The sequence below is a fragment of the Rhamphochromis sp. 'chilingali' genome (assembly GCF_963969265.1).
Source record: "Rhamphochromis sp. 'chilingali' genome assembly, chromosome: 15".
Taxonomy (NCBI): Eukaryota; Metazoa; Chordata; class Actinopteri; order Cichliformes; family Cichlidae; genus Rhamphochromis; species Rhamphochromis sp. 'chilingali'.
This window is the reverse complement of record NC_137942.1, coordinates 27,248,083-27,272,679: the sequence shown is the minus strand read 5'-3', so window position 1 is coordinate 27,272,679 and position 24,597 is coordinate 27,248,083. Positions and strand designations below refer to the sequence as shown.

The window sequence follows — 24,597 nt, the reverse complement described above, 5'->3', positions numbered from 1 at the left end:
TAATAATACATTTTATTTAAATAGCGCCTTTCAAAGCACCCAAGGACACTGTACAACAGATAAAAACTGGAAATATACACAATGATAAAAATAGAAGATAAAATTACTGACCTCTGTCATCATTTTAAGTGGGGGAACTTGCACAATCGGTGGCTGACTAAATACTTTTTTTGCCCCACTGTACCTGCTGTTACCAGAAAGCATGTATGAAATCTCACCTACTATATAAAGTAAACTAAAAGAAAAAAAGGGAGAGAAACCACAAAAAAGGCACGTGAAACATCGGGAATGTTTAGAAATGTTTTTATTGAGAATGAAAAGAAAAGCACAGAAACACCCATTTCAGCAAGCTTATGGTAAATCAAACAAATTAGTTCTCCCTTTTTGTTTTCTTATAAAACATTTACATCCAGTTCCCAACTGTAGAAACACATGGCCTACTTATAAAACACCCACAGTACATCAGTGATACATGACCGAACTACCGGAGCAACCTTATCTGGCACGGATGCGGCCCCTGCTGATTTACTCCGATGTTGTTTCTGAATACTAAACCTTCCCCTCAGGTATTAGGCGCTGTTGTTCTCATACCAGAACACTTGCTTTCAGGTCAGTTAACTGTGTTGGAAAAATCTCAGATACATTCAAAATTATGATTAAAACTTTTGACGTTCTCCACTATCATAAACTCCATGACAAGCAGACTGCACATTATGGAATCACAGGACTAATTAATGCATTTAACAAGTGACTAAAGCACAAATCAAAGCCAGCTAGTAGACAGTTGAGATACGGTAAGTAGCGGGATGGTGATATATTGTTTTCAACATTGTCATGAAATGTAGTACTTTGGGTTTGAGATGTTTGACTCATGCAGAAGTGCTAATACTGCAGGACTTTTACCATGTGACCACATGTTACACTGAGCCATAAAAGCAAATTCCCACTAAAGATGCTCTTGATAGCTGGCAATAAAAACATTTTGCAGCCATCATGGGATGTCTTAAGTGTATTTGTTATTGAGCCCTTTCAAAATATTGAGACTACTCAGCTTTGAGTAGTCTTCTTAAATTCATTTGAAAATTTTTTCTTGGTGTTTCGTTTAATCCTGGCTGTTCAAAGAATCGATCGGGTGTTCATAAGCTTGTCACTTAAATCAGATTATCAGATCATTTTTGTAAATCAAAGAAGTTATGCCTGCGATTTGAAGATAGTAATGAGAGCTTAAATTTGTATGGTTTAGTTTAGTTAGAGGAGAAAGGATATAACTCCCTTTCAAGGGATTGATTTTTGTATATGACGATCTAGAGGATTATCACTAAGAATACATGTATCACCATCTACAAACCGCTGCCACTCCCCTCCACGTCTTCCACTTCCACCGAGCGCTTACGCAGCACAGAGTTTCCCATTCTGGGCTGCACGGGCAGCTTGGCCTGGCAAGGGGCCCGGTACTGAGGCAAGCCGGTCTTGGTGGTATCCAGCTCCTCCGGGTCGTCTTGCTGGGCTCTGAGAGCGGCGATCACGTCCTTGTCCGAGGGGCTGAGAGTCAGGCAGCCGCAGGGACGAACGCCTTCGACATCCACTCCGATTTCTCCGGCCTCTCCAACCTCCTCCGGCTCATCCTCGACCGTCATGAAGGCATCACCCCACAGGCTTTCGCAGAGATCTCTGCCGTGCTGGTACATCTGTAGGTGTGCAGAACACAAAATTTATGCAGATTATTTTTCTCTGCCATCCACAGAGATACAACCTTGACTTTTAGTGCCAGCATTCAGAATTCAGCTTTAATACCAAATATTAGAAAACAAAAAGCAAGTGTTTTATTACATCTTTATCATTTCTGCTGGTACCCTCACACAAACCACAGAGAAGCTTTATACTGCCTCTCTGCACTCACCTCCAACAGAACTGAGGTTTCATCCTGTTAAAAGGGAGTTTTTACTTCCCACTTTTGCTAATTGTTTGCTCATTTGATTGTTGGGTTTTTCCCTTTACATCTGTAGGTTCTTTACCTTACAATAGAAAGCTCCTTGAGGCAACTGCTGTGATGTAGCACTACATAAATGGTAGGCACAAAAAGTCGGTACCTTACAGTTACAAGACTGAAAACACCCATGTGGACGTGCAGACCTTTTAATTAAAAAAATAAAATAAAATAATGAAAAGGGGAAAATGTTAACTAGATACCACCGCAAAGCATAAGGCGATTATTTTTTTCTATTCACAGTTTTCTGTAATGTTTAAATATTCAGATTCAGCACAATCTACTAATGCCCAGATTTGCATAAATTTCCATAACAGAAATCTGAACACTGGGTAGAGCTGGCTTCAGAGTTAGCGGTTCTTCATTTTGCTGGCACATTACACAAAGTTTTTCTTTTTCTTTTTTTTCCCACTGATGGGATTTTGTACATTTTTTTTTGATGTAAATCAGAGGAACAAGGCGAAAAATCATTTGTTCTGCATGGTTTTAAGATTAAAAGAGTCTGATTTATAGAATAAATTAAACCCTTCAGCATACAAACAGTGCTTTAAAAAAAGATCTACAAAAATATATATTTTACTTTTTAAAAAAAAAGGAAACTATTATTAGAAGGCAAAAATACGAAATGACAGACAACCTCCTTTTGAATAAATTAAATTATGTATTTCTTGTATTATATGTAATGTTTTATTTAATTTGATTAAAGCATTTAAAGACTAGCTTGAATAAAATCCTAGGGGAAAATGTAACATTTAACTCTTTAACATGTATTATATTTGAAGCCTCTACATCATCAGTGTGACTTTTAAATTGCACAAAATTCCAGGTATAACAAACATGATACAATTAAAATTAAATAATGCAAATTTATGTTTTTTGGTTGTTCTTTTTTTAATTTGTCAGAAGGTTCAATAAACACTCCCACTTTAAAAAAAAAAAAAAAGATTCTGGCAATTATTTCAGGGTTCAGACTTTACAGGGTTAAACAAACATCCAAATGTGCATTTTTGGACACATTTTCTTAAAAACAATCTCACGTGTCTCATATACAAAAATGCACCAGCACATTTAAAAGCAAAATGTTTTTTGCCTTAATGCAACTAACAGTTTCAGCTGCTATTAAATACATGTATTGAAGTAAAACCTACAACTTACCACTGAACAGTAGTGTACAAGTATTACCATAGTAACTGTTAGAGTCATGCTCAGTATTTAAAAGTGAAGCTATGAATCCTTCATCTTGCCCAGGTATGCTTGGAAAGGAAAGCTGTGTATTCTCTTACACAGCTTTTTGCTTTTCCTCCTAATTTTCTAATTATATGTCAGACCTGCAGAATTATGTTACTCTTAACTCTTTCCCCCCTAAAAAAACGACCTCCCCATGTGCCCTTAATGATGACATTTGACACCTCAATATATGCCAAGAAACATGAATTGACGACCAAAGGTGAGCTTTAAAAGCAGAAATCGCTAATGTCTGATACACACCCATTTTTTCCTGAAAGCAGGCCTGAAATGTGATAAAAGATGCTCGGTTCAGAAAAGAATAACAAAGGTTAACTGTTGTTCAAATAAAACAGAATATATTGCAAACACAGCATTTCATATGTAGCCCAGCAGCACAGCAGCGATCGTGGCTCAAGAGTTGGGTGTTCGTCATGTAATTGGAAGGTTGCCGGTTCGAGCCCCGGCTTGGACAGTCTCGGTCGTTGTGTCCTTAGGTAAGACACTTCACCTACCGCCTACTGGTGATGGCCAGAGGGGCCGATGGCGCGATATGGCAGCCTCGCTTCTGTCAGTCTGCCCCAGAGCAGCTGTGGCTACAACTGTAGCTTGCCTCCACCAGTGTATGAATGTGAGAGTGAATGAATAATGGTATTGTAAAGCGCTTTGAGGGTCCCGAAAAGCGCTATATAAATGCAATCCATTATTATTATTAACGAGCAAGCAAAATTTCAGATTCTGGGATTTAATCTTGCAAAAGATGTATGATAAAGGGCATATGTTACACTATTTATATGAAAGTGTAAAATCCATTAACTGAAGCATTATTGTTACACGCTGCTGCTGTGTAACATTAGCATTTATTGACTTTTCCATCTCAGAGCAGCACTGGCCTTGAACAAAGCACCTGTTCCAGGTGTAAGAGGGGAGCTGCAGGCGCCGGGCAGCTGCTCTCACAGGCTGCTTTTGTCTGCCTCTCCTGCCTCCCTTCACCTACACCAGCCTTGAAAGCAAATCACAAGACACGACCTTGAAAAGCTCGCACTTGTATCTGAAAGAATTCATCTCGGTGCCACCTTTGCAGTCCCCGACAAGCCGCGCAGAGCAGAATCTGAAAAGTTTGCTGGCAGCACCTTTTGTGTCTCCGTCTGACAGAAAATTCATTACAGCACTCTCTGTCTTTATAAAGTTATACTCTGAGGGGAAAGTCTAGTTACTGCTGACATTAGCACCAGAGTTTCTGGGGCGTGAAAAGAGGGGGGGAAAAAAAAGGAAAAAGGCGCTCCTCTTCTAATAAGACACAAATACGGATTAAAGGGGGGATACTGCACAAGTAACACCAAATCACAATTCAACATTTAAGCCGTTTAGCTGTAAATGGTTTATGCCTACAAGCTTAGAAATAGTTAGGAAAGCAAATTAGCAAAGTTTCAGTTGCGCGCACACACACACACACACACTCGCTTTTCTGTGTTTAAGCTCTCGATCTCTCTCCCCAGTGACAGCCTCATAACCAGTCATTAAGATGTGCTGCCAAGTAACCATCACCTACTCTTGTACCCCTCCCACCTCCACCGCCCCTTGGTTTTTGCTGCACTCACTGTTTGTACATCTCTCCCCTGTTTCTCTGTAGCACACCCCCACCCAAACGTCTGCTTCCTTTCATCCTCCTGTCTGTTGGGGGATTAAGACTGAGTCACGCAGAGTGCTCAGAGAAGAAGAAAAAAAAAAGTAATATGTTTACCGTGTTGGAAGGACAAACAGGATGATGGCTATTTCTCGCCACTACAAGCTCTCTGTCTGACACTTAGGTCTTATCGCAGCAACCCTATAACACATACAAGGGTATACACACACACACACACACACACACACACACACACACACACACACACACACACACACACACACACACTTCCACTATTCCTCAGGCGGACGTGGTTTGCTGCCAAAGCTAATTCAGTATGAGCACGAGTGGCTTTAGATGACATGGTGTGATCAAATAAGTGAGATACAGAAATTTCCTGGGGCTCTGCGCTGTCCTCTTCGCCCTTATTTAATTCTGCCCTTCACCATCCGAAACCGAACACATTACACCTGATGTGCAAAAAAAGAAAAAAAAAAAAAAAAAAGCAACAGAAGAAATTATTTTAGCTTTCAGTCATGATCAGAATGAGTTTTTTGACTAAACCAATAAAAACTAATCTCAGTATATGAATGACTGAAGAAATGAAATTTGGAATAATACTATTAGAATCTGTGATCAAATTATTCATAGCATAGTACAATGACAGTTGTAATGTCCATTATTTGAAAGGATAGTGCTTTTAAATCAGGGATGTCAAACTCATTTTACAATGTGAGCCACTTTGATCTTAAGAGGGCCGGACCAGTGAGAAACTCGCCTTTCTGTCTGTGTAAATAAGTTTCACTGGACATATCTAACATGAGAAGAAAAGTGCACAAAGAAGAGCAGTTTCAACACTACATCTCACGTTTTTGTGTGTCATAAAGAAATGCTGCTGTAGCAATTTAAGAAATCTGTTAGCATGACTTTTTGGGCTGAAATTGTAAGAAATACGGGGTAAAATTACACAAAAGGGTCTTGTAGCTCATTGGACAGAATTTTCTGTAATTTAAGAAAATACCCGCCCCCTTTTCTTGCAAGTAACTGTTTATCTATTGGTTAATACTTTGGTGCAGTATGAGGTCTTCATCATTCGAAAAACTATGAAAATACTGTTTCCAAACATTTTCCAAAACCGTCCAGTGGGGCAAACTGGTGTCTTTACCAGATTTTGGCTCTCGGGCCTTATTTTTGACACTCCTGCTTTAGATCTAAGCTGCTAAATGACAATACGATAATTTGAATTAATGACATCATGACAAATGTGGATGATTGGAAGAAGAAGCGACAAAGAATTACATTTGTTTTTAAGGCTGACTTAGCATTACTGTATTGTACTTAATTACTTTAGGTAGACTTAAGAATGGGAACACAGGTTAGATGGAGCCATGAGACAGGCAGATAAAATGATGATGGAAACACCACCACTTTTATAGAAAAGCAACTATGATGAACAACAACTAAATTCCTCAAACAACACGTCATTTTCCCTTTGTTTTTAGATGAAAAATCTGAGCCAGGGTTGATTCTTATTTTTCAATGACAGAACACTAGACCAGAAGAAAAAAAAAAATCCTAACTGCTGTGTAGGTTTGTGGTTTCTCGTTTTCCAATTTTTCAGGGCCACAAACTTACAAAGCAATGCAGTGAATGGAAGATGCAATATTTCTGCTATTACTAAATGGCTATTATTCAGCTTTTTTGGCCATGTTCACATAAGAACCTTGTATGAATATTGCAAAATAAAGTATTACTACTATTTAATTATACAGGTAATTTAATAGGACACAGGTCCAGCTAAACTTGCTACCATTTCTTCCCTTTTATCCAAGCTAACCTTCTACTGGTATCTTTGAAATCTATAGCATTTCCCCCCAATCCCTACAAACCATTAGTTCACTATATCTTATCGACAGATGCTGTTGTTGTTGTTCAAGCACAGACGTTCTGTGCTGTTCTTTGTAGACATAACCTCATTCCCACTGCATCAGGAGCAGGGAAAAAAAAGTGTCTAATGCTGAGATAAATCAGACCTTGGCTGGCAAATAATGTAAGCAATGAGTACAAAAAGAGAGCGAGACAGTGAGCGTGCCAGAGGGATTTTTGCATGCAAAGGATGTGTCTGCGGGTGCTTATGCATGCTTTTAAAAGTATCCGCTTGTCTCTATGCAAATCGACATCTACTGCTTTCAGCTTTTACAAATAATAACTGTATGGGTGTGTGTTTATCCAGCAGACACCCACGTGCACCAACATTGGGTGGAGTGGAGCTGAGAGTGTTTTAGTGTGAGGTCTGAGCGGCTGCTTGTGTGCAGCAGGTCTGAGGTGAAATCTCCCATCTCTGCTGGCTGAGGAGGAAAACACAAAGTGTTACCGTTTTGACCTCCAAAAACGGGAGGCAGCCACTTGTTTGTGGCCCCTGTAAAGAGGGCTAGTTTGCTTGAATGCACTGAATGCGTACCGACGAGCTGTCTGAAACACTCTGTTTTGAGAGCTGCTTAAATTTATTGGAAGTATTTTTTGCACCATTAGTGTTGCCCTACATTAAAATGGGCCAATAAAAGCACAGAAAACACACCGTGACAGAGACACACTCAAACACTCCCCAAACGTCTCTTTTTGCTTTTACTCTCTTCTCACAAATGTGTAATTTCCAATAATCATCTAATATCCCCCAGACAGCCTTAATAGGCCTGGCGGCTGTGGGTGTGTGCTCATCTGTCACTGTGGTCCTCTCGCTCTCTCTCCCTGTGCTTGTTTGAGATAAATGCGAGTGAAATCAAGAGAAAGCACACTCTCGGATATATTAAGATATATGAGTGGTGTGTGTGGTGTATACCTACTTATTTTCTAGCAGGCTTTGCATATATTCACATCTAAATCCCCTCTGATGCACAACAGACATCCTGACATTGGAGAGTGCAGAAACAGGTAGAAGTGCTATTTTTTCCCCTTCTAAGTATAGCAAAGGCATGATATCCCTGTCTGATGTTGGGAAGCCAATCAGAGGACCCAGGAAGTATTTGCTTCTCTTCAGATAGTCAGAGAAAAAAAAAATCAATGGAGAACAGTCAAGTTTCACTTTAAAACAAGATGAGCTAACAGCGACAAACTCTGGCTTATGCTAAAAACTACAGTACTTTATTGTATACTCCCAACCTTCAACAAGTCACTGCAGATGACCCCACCTCCTCGAGCCTGGTTCGGCCAGAGATTTCTTCCTGTTAAAAGGGAGTTTTTCCTTCCCACTGTCTCCAAGTGCTTGCTCATAGGGGGTCGCCTGGAGTTTTCTCTGCATTACTGATGTGACTATTATTGTGTTTGGTGTTATATGTATAATTTCATTGAAATTGAATAGATGTGCAAAGTGAGAGAACAGATGTCTGATTTTCATGTGTATCAAAGGAGGAGAAGTTTGACATTGTAGAGAAGGGGAATGTGAGCCCATAAGATCCACCCACCTACTATTTAAACATTTTTATTATGAGGAGGAGCCAATCAGAAGAAAGCTTGCCTGAAAGATGTGAGAGGAGTTAAAACGACTTGTTTCTTGCAGTAGATGGACTAAGAGATTGCACCAAGGTTGAAGATGGAACAGATATTTTTCTGAATTATGAAATAGGTGAGAGTCCAAAAATAAAAATAAAAATGTGAGAAAAAAAAAAAACAGGTCCCTTTATGTGTATATTTACTTCTTCAGGCACCACTGCACCATTGGACATGGTCTATAGATAGTGTGTCATTGCCTGTGAAGCGTGAGTCATTTTGCTGCTGGTCTCAGCTGCGCACACCAGCACCCGTTTGTCACTCTTTTTCAATCACCCAGCTGGCCTCTGCCCACTGAAGCAAGGCCCAGCCTTTTCACACTTCAGCCAAAATGAAATTTATTTTATTTATTGATTATTCTCTGCAAGAAAATCTAGTAGACTAATCAGTTTTATTATCCATTTTCTATTAGTTGCCATGTAACCAAAAAAACCCAGTCTAAACACAAAAATAGCTTTAGGTTCAATATATCCGGTTAACTTGTTAATCTTGCTTAAAGCCTACCTGCTGATACTGAACACAGTTTCCAGTGCAGTTCTGTCCCCTGGGGTCTCTGGCCCAGTTACGGGCACAAGTCAAATCCATCCTGCAGGCATCAAACCTGAAAGAACAAATGTGAATGTTGAAAAATGTAAATGACAAAACAAACAATTACTCTTTTATTTAAATGATTTCTCTTGAGATTTATTTTTTATTTTTTACCTGAGCTAGATAAATTTAACAAAAACCAATAAAAAAAAATAACATCTTAGCGACTTTCTTTCCGAGCTTAAAATGAAAAGATTTCACTTTCATGCTAAATATAAAGTTACCAGCAGCTTCTTACATAAGCTGAGTATTAAGACTGGAAATAGCGCATCGTAAGCTTGTTAATCCTTATGTTGTTTGTCTAATGTTCACAAAAATCCAGTGTGAAAGCGACAAGCGGTGTTTTAATGAGCTGTTAGACTCTAGGATTTATAAGTTTCTGGAGTATCTTTCTGAACTTATATATATTTTTCAAATGTACTTGAATAAAGCCACATTTTCTAGTGTCTGTGCTAAGCTAACAAGCTTCTAGTAGCATCATTCATCCTAAGCCAACTCTTAACAGAAAAGGCAAAAAGAATATTTTCCAAAATGTTAAGTAATTTTTAAGTATTTTTGCAGAGAGCAGCCCTTTAATTCTTTACAACACTCTTACACTTATCTTTCCAGTGTTGTCTCATTTTTTCTTTCTTTCTTTCTTTTTTTTTTTCTTACATAGGACCCATGAAATGAAGCTGTTTGTGTTAGGCTTTGTGTGTTTGCCACCTTCTTAAAAAATAAAAAAAATAAAACATACAGTTTTATTGGACACTCTATCTTAGCACAGTATGCTGTTGTCCAAGATAGGGATCCCTTCGCTGACAGGGGATTTAGACTTTAGTTTGTTTGGTAACGTGCTTGGCAGCCTCACCAATCACGGCAGAAGCTATGGCAGAGAGGAACAGCCTGGATGTATGAGCTGCGCTGAGGATGAGGCCAGCGAGCAGCGTCAGGGGAGCAGCGGTAAAAACACAGCACGCGCTTCAGGAAGCCTTCACACCTGGGAAGACACAAGAGGTCATGTTTGTTACTGACCAGCGAAGTCTGTATTAAACTTGGAACAGCCGGTCACAAGACAGGTCAAGAAAACAACGTTAAATAAGATGGGGAGTACGAGCAGTTGATTAGTATCATTGCTGCTGTTGATCCCTTAAGTATGTTTGCCCAGCTTTGGTTAATGCTACTTAAATGCCTCTTTCAATTTGACCTACTTGATCATGTGTTTGCTGTTGCTGTCTGTAAACTGGCAGCCTCTTTGTCTAAGGTGCCGTTTGTTATTTCAGAAAATCCATCCTTATTGGCTCCACTAACACACTAAAATTCTGTACTGACTACATGCACAGGCCCTTACTGTTAACGATAGATTATACAGAGCCAATGAAGAACTAGATCAAACACAAAGCCATTAAATGTGAAATAAGCTAATAAAAGCAAGCACTAGTGATTTTAAGCTAATATGTAGCAATAAAAACAACTATAATATTGACTTATTTTACATATTATCTCTCGGCTTAAACAGCTCATGTTAAACTTGTCATTTCTAGTTGTATTTCCAACCCGTTCTCACTCCCAAAGCGTAACATTTTACGCTAGGTGACAAATCGTCACCATATTACGTTTTCGGCTACCCACCACGTTCCTAAATGACGACCTCGGAAAAAGAGGAAATATGAGAACCGTCTGGACTGAACCTACACATGTTCGCTCTTTTTCTTCAAATCGCTTAGAAACACGCTATTTAACATCATTAAAGTCCTGGTTACGGTCTGGAATAAGGTTATGGTTAGGGCTAGGGATAAGGTTAGGTTTAGGGCTGGAATACAGGGCTGGAACGTCTATTACCGCGGGAGCGTCATTGCACTGGATTCCAGCCATAACCCACCGCGTACCATAAGAACGCCGAAGGTCTCCTTTCGCGTTCCTCAGGAACGCCGCGGGACGTGACAAAACGTCGACATGTTACGCCTCGGGAGTGAGAACGCTCTGGTATTTCTGGACACCTGATGGACTTTAAATTCAGTAGTGACTCTCTTTTAGGTCAATTTTTGGTCTCCACCAGTCATTAATTGGTGGTTTTTAGCTTTTTCCTGACAACAGCAGTCTGATGAGACTGAAAATACTGATAAAAATACAAATGGATAACTGAAGCAGTAAAATATCACCATTAAGAGGCAACAACGGGCTAAAACAGCAGATGAATAAAATATTGAGGACACTAGAAGGGTGGTTAAGGCTTACTCAGGGCTGAGGGACCCACACTTGTCCCAGGGTTCATTCTGATTATTGGCAGAAGGAACATGAGAGATGTCCTGGATTTGTTCTTGTGTGCAGCAGCTATCTGTAGCAGCAACAAGAGAGAAACACATCAACGTGGGCCTGTTCTTAGATTTAATTGGAGATTTAATTTGTTCTCCAACATCTCCAAGATTTACAGACTATGAAAATGAGATCACTCACTGTCTGCATACAGAGAGCACTCCGTCAGGTGTGGCTCCGGGCTGGGCGTGGCCTTGTGTTTACCATCTTGAAGACACACCCCCTCCGAGCGGGTCCCGCCAATCAGGGCGGCCGCCAAAACCACGCAAATTAATAGCGAAGAGGATGAGGTGAGGTCCATCTCTGTAGATACAAACACATGAACAAGAGTGTTCAGCATAGAAAAAAACAACACACACACACACACACAGTCCCGAATCATTACAAAAACAGAACTAAATGGTTTGCACTACGTCAAATAATAATAACAATAATAACTGAAAGGTTTGCTAGAGGGGTGGGAATCAAACATAATGGATGCAAAAGGCTGCAATTAAATCTGTTCCATCCACCCACAGAGTCAGTCTTATGGCATACGCTGAGTTACAGAGTATAAGTGAGATACCAGCGCCGGCTGTTTAGCTCCATGTTGAGCTCTCTGTGTGGTGACCTAGTATAGACAGGGTGAGCCTAATTAGTTGGAACTAAGGCACTGTGCTGACATGGCTGACATGCGTAGTCGTTTAATCTGACAGGCTTGCGGTCGATGTGTTGCCTACATGACGCGAATTAAACAAATCTGCTGAACGCGGGGACATGGCCCCGAGCAGGTGGCCCCGACTTTACGCATGAGAGAGCCGCTGAAAATATAATGTAGAAATAACCTTTTTCTCTCCTTTACAGCTTTTCAGAATTTTTTTTCTGTCGGTTATTAAGAAGGAAACAAAGCACACGTGAAGGCTTCAAAACTACAGCTAAAAGTCTACGCAGATCATTTTAATGCTCCAAAAAGCTGCGAGTCAAAGATTTTAAAGCGCAGTTATGGGGAAAGGGGGGTGGGGTCGCGGGCTCATTAGTGAGTTTATAGACAGGAGAAGACAAACCCCATCTGCTACAAAATATCCATCCAACATCGCGCGAACAGGTAGGCTAAGAGGTGTGACCCTCTGTGCTCTGTGTGGATATTCTTCTTCTAAATTGTACCTCAAGATTACAAAAACCCGGTGGAGCTTAGTCTCTCCGCACATCCATGTGGGTTTTACCTGTAGGCGGGAATAAATGCGGCTCCGTCCGGATTAGTTTGATTGTGTTCGCGGGTCTCCTCGTTGTGTTGCTGTGGCTCCAGTCACCGCCGTGCGCGCTGCTCGGTGCTTCGGTCTCCTCTTCTCGGTCTCTGCGTTTGTGTACTGGCTCTGATCTCTGCCGCCCGGGGGCCCACTGCTCGCCACTTTGTCACCGGTTTATATGAAGGACGTTTCAGTCCCGTCCAGCAGGCAACTCACCCCCTCCCTGCTCTGCCCCATTCTGGGAAGCCCTCTCTCTCTCTCTCTCTCTCTCTCTCCATCCCTCCCTCCGTTGCATGCGCGCACGCACACACACAGAAAAGACCGGACTCCCTCTTTGTTAATCTCCCAATAGGATGTTTACCAAATCCTCCTTGTTATCAGCTTTCCTTCTACCCTTCCGAGTAATGCCCTTGGTTGGAAAAACGGGAGAAATGAAATGTCATGAAAACACGCGAGCGTTCAACTTAACTGCCCTTCATTTTTACAGGCTCAATCGCAGGTGGTGCTGAGTCACACCTGTCCTCCATATTCACATACACACAGTGAGGTCAGGACTTCTTTTTTTTTTCAGATAACAGGGTCAGAGGAGGGTACAGCTGAGATTTAATACCGCATGATATGCTGAGGACAGTGAACACAAATCTCTGCGGGAACAAAACACCGTGAACTCACCGCGAAGCTGCTGCGCACTGCAAACTCAAAGGCAGAGTTTAGTGCACCTTATTTTTCTCTTGTGTTTTAGAGGATGCATGTGGGTCATTTGTGTGAAAGAAAATAAAAAAATAGGAGTCAGTGACCTTACTGGAAGTACTAGCAGAGGTTGAATTCTCCAAAAGCATGTTATCAATTTTAGATTTGCTCAAGGACTGCCTCGTAGTTTGGGTAGACAGACATGACTTATTTCTCCACCGTGTGTTTTATTGCTCCTGGCTTTTAATCTCACCTCCCCTTGGACCTGCTGTACCAACCTAATCCCTGGCTGGATGCATCTCTCTCTCTCTCTGAGTGCCCTCCCAAGGCTTTCCACCAAATAAGAGCAGATGGAGAGTGTCTTGTGGCCTAGATACATCAGCCTAAAACCAAGACTGTGAAACCGGTGACATGTCTTAGACATGATTGGTTTTGGCAACAAAACCGTGCAGGGACAGGAAGGGACCAGACAGACTGGCCGCCAAATAATCATACAGATTGAGCGCAGATGAAATGGTCTCGGTGGAGACTCAGCTGAGATGCGAACTGTACCGGACCCTCATTGCTGAAGGAGGCAATGAGGGTTAGCCGGGGCCCTTTTGTCCACCAGACTGTTTCATAACTGCTGAGGGTCATCACCACAGAACACTTTATTTCTGGGGGTGAGAGCGCAGTGAGTGAGACGTGGACAAACAGCTCTTCAGCTGGTAATTAGAGAGGGAATAACAATATCCTTTGTGAGGAGCTATTCAGGGAAGGGAGAGAGAGGGAGGACAGAGGCTGCTCTCCGTGTACCCTTGTTGTCGTTCTCATTTAACAGGGTTGGGTCTCTGCCTGCGCTTGAGCCTTTAGGCTGGCCCTCAGCTGGCAAAGCAGCATCACCCACCGTTGTTGACTCACTGAGTGCCAAACATTCATTTCCACCATTTAGGGCTTCTTTGATTTGATACACTGACCGATTACTCCCGGGGTGGCAGACGCTCTAAGCAGTCCTGCAGCTGCATGAAATTTTGGAAAGAGAAAGGGTGAGGGGGTTGAGAAGCTTTCTAAAAACTCTTGGTCTATGTTGTGCACAAAAGCCGTTTTTAACAGAGGGTGCTACAGTGGCCAAGGGGGCACCAGAAAGGCTGCGCTAATAGCTCAAGTAGCCGGACTGAAAATTGCATTTGTGAGTTCATGAAAACATACCCAAATAACTGGACAAAGACGTGAAGTAAACAGGAAAACGTGAGTGCAGAAATCGACAACAATCAGTGTTGCCCATCAGCCCGAGTGCATGAAAGCCAGTCAGCAAATGAGCAGAGTTGAGCTATAATTGAGGATGCACTCACAAACAGTTTTTATTAGCAGCTTGATGGCATGTGCAAAGAGCAAACAATAATTGCAATTAATATTGGCTGTGACCACCAACATCACCAGATCTCCTCAGTACACTCGCACACACCTGTGGATTAGGGCTGTCTCTTTGTGTGACTCCATGGTGCTGCTGCTGCAGACTGATCACTGCTCTCCCTGATAATCAGACTGATCCCAGGTGATACTGTGTCATCAGAACCAATAAAGCTTTTGCACAACACTGTAGCACTTGTGCAAATTTACCCAAGGCAAATAAACCAAAGCACTGAAATGCTGGCTGTGTGGGAGGTATACCATACAGATATCCACTCCTCTGTGCTTAATAGTATCTAATTGTCCTAACTGTTAACACAGTGTCCACAGAATAAATTTCAATCAATCTAAACCCGGTCACTTAAATGAAATGTTACTATAAGGGCTTTTTCCTCCCACTGTGCTGCGTCATCCCTTCTTTTAACAACACTCGAAGAGCTTTTTTCTCATTATTACTTGATATACAATTTCAGCAGCTCAACAGTTTCCCACTTCCTTTGTTGCTTTTTTCGTTTCATAATGTGCCAAATGTGCTCAGTGAGTGGCAGGTCTGGGCATATTTGGACTCTTTTTTTCGCTGTTGGAATGTCATTTGGCACCGTCTTATGAAGCAGGCAAGAGAAAAGATGTCATCTGGAGGACAGCATCTGAGTAGGATTAATGGTGCCTTCACAGATGCTCAAACGACCTGTGCCATGTGCTCCCATAACTGTCACAGATGCTGGCTTTTGAACAGTGCAATAAACGATTTTCAAAACAAATTTCAGGTTTTTGGGTGCTTAGACTTCAGTCTACCTTTAAATGAGTTCAGACCCAGAGAATCAAGAGGTTTCTGGACCTTATGTATACAATGATGTTGTATTCATATAATGGAAGTGCAACTTGTGTGCCAGTAGTTAGCCATCTGTCACTTTGTGACTACTTACCCCATAGCAGGGTTTGGTTGTCATGATGTGGAGTTGGTTCTTCCTATAGTTATCAGTGGGGTTTTAGTAAAAAAATGGCGTTTGATAAATGTAAATAGACTTTAATCAATACATTTTCACTGCCTATTTATCCCATGAGTTTAAACATGTTTTTTTGTATTTTTCACAAGTGTCAGTCAAAATGTGATGTCGACAGAATTCACCACTGTCCTCTAATGTGGCGGTAACGAGCCACGTGACAACCAACCTCAGCCTACTCTCCATGTGGAAAAATAGAAACCCCGTGGTTTATATGAAGACAACATCAGGATATCATTATGTTGTAAACATGGGGAAATCATTCAAAGCTCCTTCATTATTTAGGAAAAAATGATCTCGGGTTATATTCTCAGTGAGGCGTCGTTTATAATAATTTGAACCGTTTAAATGGTACAATGAACTGCTGCTCGGTGCTTTTTCTAACAAAAGGTCAAATTCAGTGACCTTTTAGTTGACAGAAATGTCACTGGTCAAATACCAAATTCTTGTTTTTTGTTGATTTTTTTTTTAGAAAAAAAAAATTAAGTTGCCATTTTTTGCTAACAGGACACATTTCAAATGTCACCAGGAGTCCAGTGTTTGGCAGATGGATGAAGACAGAATCACACTATGATTCATTTGTTCATTACATCAGGAGTCAAAGCACCTGTCACTTTGTGTCCCCCAAATCTTTTTCATTTATATACGTGAAATGCTTGCTGGATTGAACAGAAATCAAAAGAGAAATCTTAAAACTGGAATATATTTGATCATTTATTTAAAGTCAGTGATTCAGCACATCATTACAATAATTTTCTGTCTCACAAGAAACACTCGAGCGACCTGACATTTTACAGTTTTTATAGTCTGCTGTCACACAGGCTTGTTTTAAACTTAAAAGGCAACTTTATGATGATTTAAAAAAACAAGAAAGAAACTCATAATACAAGAACAAATTATCAGAGTTCTACTTGTTAGTCACAGAACATCGACATAGCTCTAATCATCGTTCTTTAAATGCATTTAATGGGTTGAGAAAATGCCACTGTCTTTGTTTTTTAATGTCTGAACTGTCAGACACATTCAGCCTCTAGTGGGCTGGTGGCTCGTTGTCATGAAGTAGTCCCAGTTCTCCACCCTGTGGTCACATGGCAGCAGTGCATGTGATGTATTCACGTCCATTTGTCATCACTCATTTATGATAATGACCTCAGGTTAAGGTGAAAGGCCACCTCCCAGCTTCAGAGAGGAAAGTTGAGATGAGTTGAATGAAGCACCAAAGCTGAGCCCAACCATTTCTGATCTCTTCCGGGCGTTGCTGCCGACATCATCACAGGGTGAAAGCAGTGAGTCCGGGTCTCTGATGAGGCCATCTTTAGTTGCCGTTCGGTCTCGATCTTCGTTCCTGTATTTTTTTCCCCAGGTTCATAGTCAGGGTGGTGACGGCATAAGTGGCCATGATCATCATGGTGCTCCCCACGAACTGCGATGAGGCTCCCCGTTTGGTCACAAACCTCCACCCACGCCTCTGCAGATGAGCATCTGCTGCTTCCATGGTCTGAGAGATGGGCTCCATACTGCAGCTGCTGTTCAGACACAACGAAAAGCTCCTTTAACTCCCGGGAAACAGAAGAATTCAAATCTTGGTGCTTCTGTTTCTCGGATTGGTGGACTGTCTTTCTTGCGGCAGCTCAGCACACCTGCTTACCTTCTCTCGAACATGCTTCTTTATGTACTCTACCTTGTTTGCACACGTCAAATCCTCAGAGCGAGCTCGGTGCCAGGGTACGTCAACAGCACCTGTTGAGACAGAATTAACAAGGTCTGATGCCTGCAGAGCAAGCTGTCCAGACAGGGCTCAATAACAGAACACTGAAGTCAATCAGTCTGACCTTCTCTGTATTTCTGGACCAAGGACAACACAGAGCAGGGAATACAAGCTTTTATGAGCAAGATCCAGATTTGTCCAAATGTGGTGTGTTCATTAAGAAGCCATCAGTAAACAACCATCTACTCTGCACCAAATTAATCCACAAAAAGTCAATTGTGGTCTTTTAACACTTTAATGGTCATAATTTGTTGTTCTCTTGCACTCCACTTACACCCAGAACCCTGAATGATTTGTGGTTTTCTTCTTTCAGTATCGTAATCTAATTACTTTGCATAATATAATGATAAATCCCATAAACCTGATAATGGAATACGCTGGTGATGATGCAGTATAAAGGACTTCTTTTTTGCACATTACGTAACAAGTTGTTACATTTTCTCCACGCTGATACATCACGAGTATAATGGCAACATTTTTTAAATACAAATTTAAACTCTCATCTACTGTACATGGTGTAATCTGTACCATCAGTTCCAGCCCATCAAACACATTATAGTCTCCATAATCCATAATCCACACTCAGAAAGTATTGATTGCATTCAAATTTTAAGTGTTTCATGTATTCTGGAAAACACTACTGAAAAAAAATGAAAGGGACACTTTTTAATCAGAGCACAGCATCAAGTCAGTTAAACGTCTGTGATGTTGATATTAACTGGTCAGTTTAAGTAGCAGAGGAGTTTCTTAATCAGGTTTAGCAGATTTGGTGTTAGTGGAAAAAACAACAGGTGCACTAGAGGGGCAATAATGAGACTCTGCTGTTTGTGTAGGGACGAACGGATGCACTGCCGGAGCTACAAAACGACCTCCAGCAGGACACTAGTGTAAATGTCTCTAAATAATCAGAAACAGGCTTAATAATGGTGGCTCGACATCCTCTATTTGGCGTTCATCATAGAATACCAAAATTGGCAGATCCACCATTGCAACCCTGTGTTTGTGAACTGCCTGTGACGTCGTTCAGCGTGACAGGTTTGGCGGTAGGTCAGTGATGGCCTGACCCACCATGGAGGGCATCTTGAATTCAGCCCTCTGTAGGTTAATCATTTTCATTTCCATCAAGCAGCATGGCATCCTTTCATTCCTAACACTTTACCCAGTCTGTGAAAATATCCAGCATAAACTTTTTTCCCCATTGAAACCTGAACCTGTCACCAAGATGACATGAATAGTTTGTTACACACTGAAATGGCTGAGTGTGAGATCCCAGCTGGTTCTATAAGTTATGTTCTGTTGTTTTTCCTCTCGTTGCACATTTTTCATCAGTTTTCATGTGTCTCACTTTGTCACTTACCCTTGTCTTTTATCTCAGGTCCACCTCCTCGCTGCTCTCCTGTGTGATTACCTTCCCCATCCTAATGTGTTTCACCTGTGTCTAATTGTCTCCCCTGTGTATTTAAACTGCGTTTTACCTCGGTTCTGCGCCACATCTATCACATTCACAGTGGCTCAGCATTCTTCTTGTGACAGTCTGTGCGTGTTTTTGACCCAGTTCAGTCCCCTGGTTTTTGCTCTGCCTGCTCCTTTGTTTGTTCTGCATGCTCGGTTGGATTGATTACTCCTGTGCCGAACTACAGTTAAGACTTTGAACTTTTACCTCCCCTCTGACACTCTGAAGCTCATCGCTCAATACATGGAGGTTCTTGTTTTGTAGGTGTCACTGAATTCTCTGTCCAGCCCATTCATGTGTTAAAGTAAGAGGCAGTGTTTTTCATTCCTTGTTTTTCTTTTCTATTAGGGTTAGGGTTCAGAAAACATTTAATTTGAATAATCCAAAAATCTATTTTTTGTATGTAAATGTCATCACTAATGAGGATAATATGGTAATAGTGATTCTAGTACCACACATCTAAGCACAGCAGTTATGAACTCTGTCCATTACTTGGAGATACTTATAGGTAAAGACTAAATAGTCAGTAAATACAGTGTAATAACTGATAAGTGATTATGAGGATAAACGCTACATCAGATATTATTAGAGGGACTGAAGCTCATGCTAAATTTACTCACACGGCTCTTTTAGAAAATATTTAAAAAATCACTCTTGGGATTTATTTTATAATATTAAAATGTCATATTTCACAGATATAATATACATTTTTTTAAAAGCGAGGCTTGAAAACAACACTTTGCTGTAGACAGTCTTGCACTATATTAACAGCGTTTTCACTTACTGATGCAAACTTTATGCCAGCTGACTCTTCACATTGTTGTCTTCATCATCACCCTCACCATAACCAGCCTATTGCTTTCTGATGGGACACTGCTGTTGATCTAATCCTATTCACTCTCCTAATAATGAAATCACCAGAAAAGTGAGGTCATACATAGAGGGCAGGGGTGTTAAACTCATCCTTTTACATCCTGGATCAATTTGATCTTCAAAGGGCCGAATCAGTGAAATTTCACTTTCTGTGAAGAAGTTTACTTACACATTTAATTACTTACACATCTAATCCTTTAATAAGTTCAATAGTAGATACGTTAATACTTTGATGTAGTATGAATGGCTGTGAGGGAAGTCTTCATCCATAGGAAAGGTTGTAAAACAAAAATGAATTCCATCCTTCGTGTGTTCCAAAGCCGTCCAGGTGGACAAATCAGTCTTTCCAGGACCGATTCTGGTCCCCATGCCTTATGTTTGACATCCCCGACATAGATTCTTCTTCTATCTAGAGTTATGAGCAGATATGTTGATGAAGCAGCATATTTGAAGGGTCAAACTTTTGACCCAAACTAAAGGGTTTGAATGCCTCCATGTGCACAGCTTTGGGAAAATCTATCACAGACATCAGGTCAGATTCATGTCTGTATTACAAGCGCAGGCTCTACAGCTGTAGATGGATGGCTATAGAATCTCCTGACAAACAGCACTGTTTATCCCATTATTCTACTTCTGAAATGACACCTCAGTGCAAGCAGATCAATAGACAAGATAAAGCATTCCCCTTTAATTTTTTTTTTTTTTTGCCACAGTTCTGGCCTCACGCCTCTTTGCACCATCTAATCGCTCCTCTACATGAGTGATACAATCCACTGCTCATGTGATTGTTTTTAAAGATCTCAACTTTCTGGGAATTTTAGTGTATGTCATTAACCCTGATTTCTTAAAAAATGAACTGCAAACAGGTGGAGAACATGTAAAGGTCCCAGGTTCAAACATCAGGTGTTAGTCTAAGCACAAAGTCGCATCTGTGCACTGTGTTTTGGATGTTACTATATATTCTTGCACGACTCTTTTGGTCACTGTAATAGGCTTAGCTCTGTGTGTGTGTGTGTGTGTGTGTGTGTGTGTGTGTGTGTGTGTGTGTGTGTGTGTGTGTGTGTGTGTGTGTGTGTGTTTTCGTGTGTAAGTAGGTCTGTTCATCAACTGTCTGAGGGACTAAAATCACTAGCTGGATCTGTGCCAGTACTGCTTTGAAGCCCAATTACCCTTCATATTGTATCAAACACACACGCACGCATGAACACATGCATGCGCGCATGCACTCACACACACAATGCCATAACTTTGATCAAGTCATCATCTCGCAAAACAACCCCACATTACTCTGATAACATCTTCTTTTCTTCTGTTCTCTGTCACTTTGTTAACAGTTCTGTCTTTTTGATGCTTCAGCTAAGTCCTCATGATAACACCTGATAACACAACAAAAATACTCCAGTTTCTCCTCTCTTCTCCTCTCGGTTTATCTCCCTGCTCAACTGATGCTGTACAAAAGAGACAACCAGCTCTTTCTCAGCATCATTCTGTTGCAATGCCCTTCAAAGAAGTACTTTAATAATCCAAATTAAACTGGAACAGAACCCTGCACAGTCTATTCAAATCAAACAACATCTACACAGTGGTCTAGTTTGCATCTTAATCACTAACTAGTGTTTTTTAATAAGTTCAAGACCAAACAATAACAATTCGATATGGAGTTCCCCATAGTTCAATTCTGGGTCCTCCTTCATTCATTTTGTATATGCTTCCTAGTCCAGAATATTTAGTAATTTCTGAATATCAGTTTTGTCTTATGGAGGGATTATTGACTTTTATATATAATTTTGCTATTAAAGAAAGAAGAATAAACATTTAGTGCACTGAACAGATTGACTGAAATCAGTGATGCCATTAAAGGAGATGTTTATATGTAAAATATGAATACTCTTAATAATAATAGAAGTTTATTATTAAGAGTTTGGGTAGGTCATGAAGTTTTTTAAAGCTGCCTACTGGTGTAATTGATCTATATAAATACATTGTACACATCCAGGTATTACATTTCTGGATACCTATATTTATGTCTGTGCACTACTTAGGAATTAAGTAAAGGTGTTTGTTAACTTGCTTCTTTGCGTGCTGTGATTATGAATGGGCCTGTCCTCTCACTGAGTGCGTTTGTCCAAAGCACAAGCGTGTGATGTGGTACTGATGTGGGTTTAGGGATGTCCTGCTGTGCAAAGCCTTTAGACTGCCAGCTGGAGAAGCGCCTTCTGATTCAGAATAAGACACTGAGACCATCAGGATTACCCACAATGCCTGCTGCCACCGTCTAGCCTCTAATTGGTGACGTCTGTCCGTGGGTGTGTAATTAAAGCACGGAGCATAAAGAGAGAGGAAGTAAAGATGGAAAGATAAAAAGAGGAAAACAGAATGGGATAAATACTTTTATCCTCCGTGACAGCTGTTCCACATATGGCACAAAGAATTTCCACTTTTCCAAACAGGAACACGAGACAATCAATGACTTAAAACTATCTACACCAACATGGACAAATTTGCTTTAATTTGATCTTAGGTGTGTGTGTGTGTGTGTGTGTGTGTGTGTGTGTGTGTGTGTGTGTGTGTGTGTGTGTGTGTGTGTGTGTGTGTGTGTGTGTGTGCGCGCGCCCTTAATGTGACCCTGTGATCGTCTTACAGATTAAGTTGTGCCTCTGGTGCTCAGTCTAATTTATTTGATGCACAGAGTGACGTGTTCTTTTCAATGAGTGTGAAAATAGACCCAAACCTTTGCTCTGACTTCCTGTTGACCTAGATAAGAATTGTTTCCCCAAAGGATAAGTCGACTAAATAAATAAACAACTAAAAGTGAAATAATCGATTAAAAAAGGCAATCAGGAAATTGCTTTAAACAATTCAATTCAGTGCATTCAGTTTTATTTATACAGTGCCAAATCACAACAACAGTCGCCTCAAGGCGCTTTATATTGTAAGGTAGACCCTATAATAAAGCATACAGATAAGTGTGTGACCAATCTTCCCCCACTTTTTTTTGTAATTCAGTAGAAATCCTTGCTCTTTTTCTTCTTTGGCATGTTGTACGATTACTTGCAATGTCTTGGCATGAAATAAACCAAAGGGAACCTTTGCAAGCACACAGAGCACCATGAAACACTGAGCAGAGTTGAAGATGGCTCAGCTGCACTGCCTCGTTTGACCACAAGGAGTCATGATGGTGATTTACAGCGGAGTGAGAGGGGGGCATTACCTCAATGAAATAATGGAGTTTCACATTACTGCTGTGTACTAATGTTGTAGAATTGCTGGGGGTGGGCCAGTTAACAAATAACAACAGTCAGTCAGGCTGATAGCTGCTTAAGCATCCACACACATTTTTTTAAACAATCCTGTAGCTGATGTTTCTTTTTCTGTTTGTATTTCTCATACCTAAACTGATCCATTTATCTATGGGAGATATTCTAAAATGTTGGCACATTTATATCTTAAATAATATAATTAATTGTGGTTTTCTATCTTTTTCTATCCATAAAGGATTAAGCTGACTGTTATGCGGATTATTGCTGACACTGATCTCTGTCAGTTGAGCTGTTTTCATTGTCAGTCTGGAAATAAAGTATCTGCCTTCAGGCTTCTGGAGCAGTAAGTCTTGCAACTCTAAGACTGTTACATTAAAAAAAAAGAGAGAGAGAGAGGAATGCAATGGAGTGCTTACATCTCCAAACAACTTTCCATTATCCTTGCCCCAGCAATGGGCCAACTCCTGTCTAAGATTATGAAAGATTGTTGTGTAATATGTAGTAATATGACTGGGGTCATAAAAGACCTCACTATGGGTTACTTGAAGCGTAACCGAGTGCAGTACAACATAAAAACCAAAAACATCTATCAAATCTAAAATATGTGACAAAAATGAGCCTGGTGCAGTGACAAACTGCAGCTGTATGTTTTTCATTTTTTGAATAACGCTGCTGCTGCTGGATGAGGGAGGAGGTTATGGAAAGGCTCGCTGTTCCCATCTGTCCACATCCTTTTTGTGTTTTTGTAATGTCTATTTGTGCGTGTGTGTGTGTGTGTGTGTGTGTGTGTGTGTGTGTGTGTGTGTGTGTGTGTGTGTGTGTGTGTGTGTGTGATATACAGTCACCATGTGTGCTTTTACTTCCTTGGGGCAGGGAAAGAAACATCACTCATAAGTCACATCACTGAATCACTGCGATGCTTTCTGAGTTCTGAGCTGTGCGTCTCCGTTGGTGTCACCTTCAGGGAAAGCGAGGGCATTTGGTTTGGTCTGTGATGGGAAGGGTTTTAAAAAATGTCGTGAGTCTTATTTTATCTTACTTTAATTTATTTTATCTCCGTATTTTTATTTATTTTTATTATTTATTTATTTTTATATATATATAGTTTCATTTTGCAGCCTGTTGGAGATGGAGGTATGTTTTTTTCCCAGTAGATTGGAGGGTTTGTTCCCTGCACCTTCTGGTCGGGGAACGGGTCCTGACTGTCATCTGCACTTATGGGCCGAATGACAGTTTAGAGTACCCGGCCTTCTTGGAGTCCCTGGGTGCGGTGCTTGAGGGTGCTCCAACTAGGGAGTCTGTTGTCTTACTGGGAGACTTCATTGGGTAACGAATATGAGACCTGGAGGGGCGTGACTGGGAGGAACGGTTTACCAGATCTGAACCCCATCGGTATTCTGTTACTGGACTTCTGTGCAAACCACAGTTTGTCCATAACAAACACCATGTTCAAACATAAGGGTGAATATGTTTATGAATATAATGCTGGACATACCTGGGGTGGAATGAGGGTGCGCTGGGAACGCCTGGCAGATTCCCCTGTACGCGAAATCTTAGCTCTCACCTCCGGCAGAGCTTCAACAGCATTCTGAGGGAAATGGGGACACTGAGTCTGAATGGACTGTGTTCAGCATCTCCATTGCTGAAGCTGCTGCACCGAGCTGCGG

The 24,597-nt window shown here is 40.9% G+C and overlaps 1 protein-coding gene across 1 annotated transcript; it reads right to left on the bottom strand.

Annotated features, from left to right (window-relative positions):
* Window positions 1–299: 299 nt before the first annotated feature.
* rtbdn (retbindin) lies at window positions 300–12,718 on the bottom strand. The gene is made up of 6 exons (XM_080905874.1): window positions 12,470–12,718; window positions 11,409–11,570; window positions 11,190–11,289; window positions 9,823–9,951; window positions 8,889–8,985; window positions 300–1,688 (listed from the first exon to the last, which is right to left on the bottom strand). The coding sequence occupies exons 2-6, from the start codon at window positions 11,566–11,568 to the stop codon at window positions 1,341–1,343; spliced, it is 834 nt and encodes a 277-aa protein (XP_080762000.1). The 5' UTR covers window positions 11,569–11,570; window positions 12,470–12,718; the 3' UTR covers window positions 300–1,340.
* Between the last annotated feature and the right edge of the window lie 11,879 nt (window positions 12,719–24,597).